The sequence below is a fragment of the Chelonoidis abingdonii genome, chromosome 4, assembly GCF_003597395.2.
Source record: "Chelonoidis abingdonii isolate Lonesome George chromosome 4, CheloAbing_2.0, whole genome shotgun sequence".
NCBI lineage: Eukaryota > Metazoa > Chordata > Testudines > Testudinidae > Chelonoidis > Chelonoidis abingdonii.
In genome coordinates this window covers 148,724,150-148,731,452 of record NC_133772.1, presented here as the reverse complement: position 1 = coordinate 148,731,452, position 7,303 = coordinate 148,724,150, and the positions used below count along the sequence as shown (strand labels likewise).

The following is a 7,303-nucleotide window of genomic DNA, read 5'->3' as shown; positions in this document are numbered from 1 at the left end:
ACAAAGACAAAAACCCAAACATTCCCTCCCTGAGCTTTGAAAAATCTGGTTTCCTCATTGGTCCTCTGGTCAGGTGTTTGGTTCCCTTTGTTAACCCTTTACAGGTAAAAGAAACATTAACCCTTAGCTATCTGTTTATGACAGGGCAGCAAGGATTTGAACAGGGATCTATCCACTTCTTCAGAGAGTGCGCAAACAACTGAGCTATGGAATATTGTAATGCGGGACTGCATCAGTTTCTCCTGTTGAAACTGTTCCACTGTGGAAAAATAATGAAAGAGTGTTTGGAGCAGGATAACTGTACCCTGGGTGTCCACCTCACAGGTGGGTACCCTAACAACTGGGCTACACAGTCATTCTCTCTCTTTCTGGCCCAACGACTGTTCCACCGTGGATAAATACTTAAATCATCATCAAGCTTCACACACAACTTAGGTGGCCAAATGCCTGTCTTCCCTGGGTTTGTGAATTGCTCTGGGGTTTAAGTGGGTGTTTAGTGCATCACAGTGGTTCCAAAACTGGGATTTAGGCACCTAACTCCTTTTGTGCGTTCAGGCCAAAATACCAAATACTCTAATTACAGAATTACTTCAGTTTGCAAAGTTGACTAAAACACTCACTCACAAAACCAGATATGATAGTTGACAAACAAGTTTATTTTAAAAATGCGTACATTTTTACTTTAAATGAGACAATCAGCCAATTTCTGAATGCTGTATTTAGCTCAATAAACAAATTCAAACAGTGTTTAATGATGCAGTAAAATGGTTAATTTTTTTTACAATAAAGGAGTTAATTATAAACATACAAAACAGTATTTATACTACTGATAGCAAGTGTTCTGTTACTATAACTGACACCAAAACCAGCCTCCATTTTTTGATATCATACATTTAATTTATTCAACATGGAGGTTTAATACTCAGTAAAAGGTACTGAATTAACTGAATATTCTATTACCCATTGACATTTTTGCTGTTTATGTTAACGTGTGCAAGTTAAAGGAGAGCTTATCAAAAAGTTTCATGAAAACAAAACATTAAATCATTAAAAGTGATAAAAATAAAAACATCTCAGAGCATGTATGATTAGTGGAGAATATTTAAATGCTCTTGATGCAAGTACAGTAATGTCAGCTTACATTAAATGACAGAGAAATGAAATGTTATGGATTTTTCTTAAGTTGCTGAAAACAAGGGTCAAGGCTAAGCAGCAAAAATATACAAAAGGAAGTCAAGAAATATTCAAAAGAGTGTAAATGGCTTTGTATTTTGTGATGAAGACTGAAAACCTTTCAGAGAGGAAGAATGTGATGATCGCTGATCCTGTCCAAATGCAAATGGAAAGCTGAAGTCATCTTTTCCATCCCCATATTCATGAGACGACGACTCTGACGGAAAGGAAAATGTGAACGCATCTTCATTTTCCGATTTTCCAAATAAGCTTCCTACAGGGAATACATATTTTAATTAATCTGTTAAATTAGATGATATCTTATTTTAAGACAATTGCAACAATAGACTGTATTTCTGAAATAATGTACAGTTCTTCAACATCCTGTTGAATATCAGCATACAATGGCATGTTTATTCATGCATTAGAAATGGAGCTCCCATTACCGAGACACTGCTTTCAGTGAAGGCTAGCAAGACAGTTGCATCTAACGGATTAGAGCCTTTCATGGTGTTCTATAGAGCCCTTCCTGATGGTCCACAGAATGAAATATTTTGAGACAAGCTGTAGAAGGATTGGGTGTTGAGAAGGGAGGTGGTCCATAAAAAAGTTCTTTTCTTACAAAGTGGTCACAAAATGAAAAGCCCCACTGATGGAAGATTGAGTCTACTATGTCCGGGTGAAGGAACCACTCATGGTCATGGAATAACCTGCTGAGATGGTCCTCCAACTCATTCTGTACTCCAGGGAGGTACGATGCTTGCAGGTGTAAGTCCCACAGAATGAAGGCTTCCTGGCACAGGGGAAAGGAGCATGCATCCCACAGTTTGTTTATCTAAAACATTGCTGTGACGTTGTCTGTCATGACTGAGAGACATCTCCCTGCTAGGTGGGCTCTGATAGTCTGGCATGCCAGGCGCACTGCTCTCAGCCACTGCACTGGATAAGGCAGGCTGTCACACTGGGACCTGGACCTTCTGTTCCTGGTCCTATCAAAGTGGTAGGATTCTGACTCTGAGGTCTCCAAGAAGGACAACCACGGAGGAGCAGTACTCCATGGTGCCGGCGAGTCGTGCCGAGAACTGGGAGACCAGTGCAGCTCCCCCACGTGGGCAGACTGTGCTGGAGAGAGATGCGTTGGAGATGAGGATCGGCGCACCATCATTGCTGGCTTGCCCCTTGATGGAATCAGGGGCTGGGTGGTCATCGGTGACTTGGATCTCCTCTGCAGGGAGGACAGCACTGAGAGGCGCATAAGGTCCTGAGCTGCCTCAAATGCCTCCGGCATTGAGGGGAGCTGAAGCTGCCCACCATGTCAGTCCAGAGAGTGGTGAGGGTTTGAACTCAACAGGACCCCGGAGGGAGCAGGAGTTGACAAGACCCTAAGAGGCAGAGGAGTCAAGGTGACATGGCTAGAGTCAGGTCTCCCTGACGAAGGCTCCCTGGGCTTGGAGAGGGGAGAGCAACCTCTCTCTGGACTTTTCTTTTTTTGAGGCACCAGGGACTGAGACTGGTGCCTGACAGAAGACTGTCTATGGGCAGAGCTGTGGCAGTGCTGTGACTCCTTGGGGTCCTTCATTGGCACCAGCTCACACACCATCGGTGCTAAAGCACTGAGCACCAACGGGGAGGTGCTGGGCATGAATTCTGCCGATCCCAGATTGTATTGTGGCCAGAGTGCCACCTCCATTAGAAGGATCTTGAGCCTTTGCTCCTGGTTTTTTAAGGTCCTCAGGTAGAACCCTTTGCAAATTCTGCACCTCTCCTTCTGGTGGCTCTCCCCAAGACATTGCAGACTGGAAGGGTGCAGGTTGCTCTTAGGCATAAATTTTCCACAGTCCTCACAGAGCTTGAACCCTGGGGACTGGGGCATACCCCTGTACCAAGGGAGCGTTGATTGGGGGAACCCCCGAAAGGAAACTTATGAACTACTACTAATACTAACTAAACTAGTAACTACTAAGAACTATAAACATGAAAAGTGGACACTGCCCAAATGCGCTGGCAAAGCAAGAGCAACAGTTTATTCCAGCTAGCCATCACCAGTGGTAAGAAGGAACTGGGGAGGATGGGGAGGCAGGGCTCTATATTGGGCGCCACAAAGGCATGACTCCAAGGGGCACCCAGGCCGACCCTGTGGACGCTGCTAAGGAAAAAATCTTCCAGCTGTCGTGCACATGGCATGCACACACCTGATTGGAATTGACATGAACAAACACTTGAAGAAGAACCACTGCTACAGATAAAAGAACTATTTAACTATCAGAGTTTTGAATTTCATAACGTGGAATTACACACTTTCCCATACAAAAACAAAATCTTAAAAAGGAGTTTAATCCCACAGACATGTGATAAAGATGAGTCTTGTATCACACATATGTATATAATTATATATACATGCTTTGCTATAGTCTAACAGATGATGACTGGCCTGTGAAGTTCTAGTGCTCCAAATGAGATAAGATGATAATTCCCACTATGATGTCAGAGAGAGACAGAGGGTGAAATCCTGGCACAAAGCTCCCATTGACTTCAGTGAGGGCAGACTGTCAACAAGAGGATACAAGCAGAATAGCTCCCTTGATTTCACTGGAGCCATGTTGATTTTTACCAGTTGAGGACCTGGCCCAGAGGGTCTGATTTTCCTCTCATTCACATCAATTTTACATTGATTTAGACAGAAGGAAGTAAGAGCAGAGTCAGCTCCAAGGATTTCACTAACAACTTGGAAACATTACTTGCACTTTAGAAAGAGATGTCCAAAGACACACAACTTCTCCTTCTTACATTGATAGCCCAAAATGGTATTAATAGACCCACTGTGCAATTACAATGAACTGGAAGCCTTGGGGTAACTCATAGGCATTTAGCTGTGCTATGGCTGTTTTACATTTAATAGGACAGAAATTAGATTTTTTAATGAGTGACAAGGCTCTCAGAATTGCTCCTTTCATCTTGGCGTTCGATCTCTTGATTTTTTCCAAGTACATCTAATGCCAGACTTCCCACTGCCCCTCCACTGCCTCTCTCCTCCCACATCTTCTTGCCTCCTCTTTTCATGTAAATGTTGTCCAGTTTTTGTGGCTCTCTGATGTAATATTCAGGGACATATTTTGTGCTGTTTCAAATACACATATATACAATGCACCACAAATTACACGGTTGCAATTTTACCATTGCACCATCATTGAACAACATTTCTGTAAATCAGGGACCTCTTTTTGAATAGAGCTACAAGTTTAAATCATCAATTACATTAATATGAATAGAATAAACTGGTATATAAAAGCACTTTTCACTTTCAAAACTTACCAATATCTTTGTGTGGGGAAATAGGGTTTATGTTTCCTGCAGAATAACTTTCATCGGTCTGAAACATAGTAGCCATTATATTTAACAGATAAGAAAACTATAATATAAACTATAATACTGATGTAAAATTAATCAATGCTTATATAATTTCATAATGATTAAATTTTTTAATTATCTAAACAGTTACATTTAAAGACATTAAAATAGTCTATTTTACCTCTTCAGTCAATATTTAAAGATACAAATGATTCACTACAGTGGTAACTAGTAAAACTACAGTACAAAAAAATCAACTTTTGACTAGCTTCTAATTCCGACAGCATATTCTGGTAAAGGTCTAATGTTGTTGTTATCATTCCATCTTTAATTCCAAAAAGTAATCAACAACTCACAGAAAGATGGCATCCAAAGTCACCCTATTGGATAGCCTTTATATGACAACTCTTTGGCGTATGAAGCTATATCATACGCTGCAAAGAGCTACTGCAGTCAGGAACGCCACCAGCTTTTTTGCCGCCCTAGGCGGCGAAAGGTCCCGCCCCCGAAATGCCGCCCCTCACAGAGGCAGCAGAAGCTCCCGCCCCCGAAATACCAACGACAACGGGGGCGGCCAAAGATCCGGCTGCTGCAGTCGCCATCCCTAATGTTAGTGCCCTAGGCGACTGCCTAGGTCGCCCAATGGGTTGCACCGGCCCTGACTGCAGTAAAATGTTGTTGTAATATGATCTCCGTGCCATGGGTACAGAGGACTAGATTAGATGATCTCAAGGACCCTTCCAGTCCTACAATTCTATGATTCTTTTGTTGAATGAAGTTCGAGCACAAGCACTCACTACTCTAGTAAGCCATTTTATACAGATGTTCCGATTAATTACTAATCTTTCCATATGGCTTCTGAAAAGTTCTATAGAGCAGATAACATGAGGGGATCAATCCTCAGCTGCTCTGTGCAGCTGAGGTGTGAAGATGGGGAACAGGGAGGCAAAAATGGCTCCATGCTACATTTGTGAATCCCCATCCCTGGGAGCAGCAGGGGGCTAGTTCAGCTCCCAGTGCAATTTAAACAGCCTAAGCTCTCCGTGGAGTTCTAGCTATGTCCTTTTGCCCCAGCCAGATCTGCCAGGCTTACAGTGGCAGTAGGACTACACAACAGGGCCATCCCACAACAGAAACTCAACCAAAAGATAACTTGGGGTGACGTCAGATTCATATTCAGGGCTTGAAAAATCCATGTGCTCTGCATGAGTAGGAAACTTTCCCATGTAAATGATATCACCTTTTGCAGAAGCTAAGCTTTCTTTAAAAAAATTAAGAAAGAAAGAAAGAAAGAAAGAAAGAAAAGCCCTAATGTATGGTTGCAAAGTAAGCCTTCTAAACTGGAATTGAGTGTTACTAATATATTGTTTGCTTGTATCTGCAAAGTCCTGTCAGTTTTCACTGCTGTTTTTCAAGTTGATAAGAATCAAGGCAATTTCCTTCTGCTGCCTCTTTGGAAACCTAAGCAGAGGCTGGACTTGAGCTATGCCCTGGGGAGGGGGACACAACAGAGAAGTCTGAAGGAAGGGAAGAGTAGCAGAACCACTCCCTCTTTCCTCTGTTCAGGAGCCAGAAGTGGCAGAAGGGTCCTTGGCCCAGATCCTCAAAGGTATTTAAATGCCTCATACCCATTAGAATTAGGCAATTAAATACCTTTGAGAATCTGAGCCCTGTTGCCTTCCATTATACCAAAAGCACAAGGGCCAGCCTCAGAGAGAAAAAAAATCATACCTGATCATAAATTCTCTTACTGGGATTAGCAGTAGAAAAGCACTGCCAAAGGATTTATTTTATAAAAGTAAACAAGCTAGTAAACAAGTGACAATGCAAGTGAACACAAAGGATGCTGGAAACCTTCTACACAATCAATGATGTTTTCTGAGAATACTTCACTTTGTGAAAATCAACTGATCATATCTTTAAGATTCAATATTACCTGGTCTGATGAATTTTCTGCTCCAAATATAGATGAGTCAAATAAATTAAAGCCAGGTGACTTCTGGGTACAGGGCATAAGAAAAGAAAAAGCAGGTGATTTTGGTGCTGGTCCTGCACAACCTAAATTATGACTCCTGTAATGAAAGAAAGGAAGAAACATATGAAAGCATTTTATATTGAGAGTTATAAAACAGACCCTATGATTGAATAAAATACCCTTAGGTACACTGGGTTTGAGTCTGATCTCACAATGATTTTACGATGGTGTAACTTCATTGAGTTTAAAGAATTACTCCTGATTTACACCTATGTGAAATCAGAACCAGGCTTCTTGTTCTACTTTCCTCTGTCATTAATTCCTGGCCCTTACACAAACACTTGCTTCCTGTAGTACAATGTAGGTAAGAATATTACTCATAAGAACAGCCATACTGGGTCAGACCAAAGGTCCACCTAGCTCAGTATCCTGTCTTCCGACAGTGACCAATGCCAGATGCCCCAGAGGGAATGAATAGAACAGGTAATCATCAAGTGATCCATTCACTGTCACCCATTCCAAGCTCCTGACAAACAGAGGCTAGGGACATCATTCCTGACCTGGACCCATTGATAGACCTATCCTCCATGAATTTATCTAGTTCTTTTCTGAACCCTGTTATAGTCTTGGCCTTCATAACATCCTCTGGCAAAGAGTTCCACAGATTGACTGTGCATTGTGTGAAGAAATACTTCCTTTTGTTTGTTTTAAGCCTGCTACCTATTAATTTCATTTGGTGACCCCTAGTTCTTATGTTATGAGAAGGAGTAAATAACACTTCCTTATTTACCTTCTCCACACCAGTGA

At 41.9% G+C, this 7,303-nt stretch overlaps 1 protein-coding gene across 1 annotated transcript in view; it reads right to left on the bottom strand.

Annotated features, from left to right (window-relative positions):
• Positions 1 to 1,030: 1,030 nt before the first annotated feature.
• Positions 1,031 to 7,303, bottom strand: part of C4H14orf39 (chromosome 4 C14orf39 homolog) — a 54,058-nt gene continuing 47,785 nt past the window's right edge. The window contains exons 16-18 of the mRNA XM_075064661.1: positions 6,458 to 6,593; positions 4,486 to 4,543; positions 1,031 to 1,447 (exon numbers count right to left, since the gene is read on the bottom strand). Coding sequence (XP_074920762.1) covers positions 1,245 to 1,447; positions 4,486 to 4,543; positions 6,458 to 6,593 — 397 coding nt within the window. The 3' untranslated portion in view covers positions 1,031 to 1,244. The remainder of the gene's footprint in view (positions 1,448 to 4,485; positions 4,544 to 6,457; positions 6,594 to 7,303) is intronic.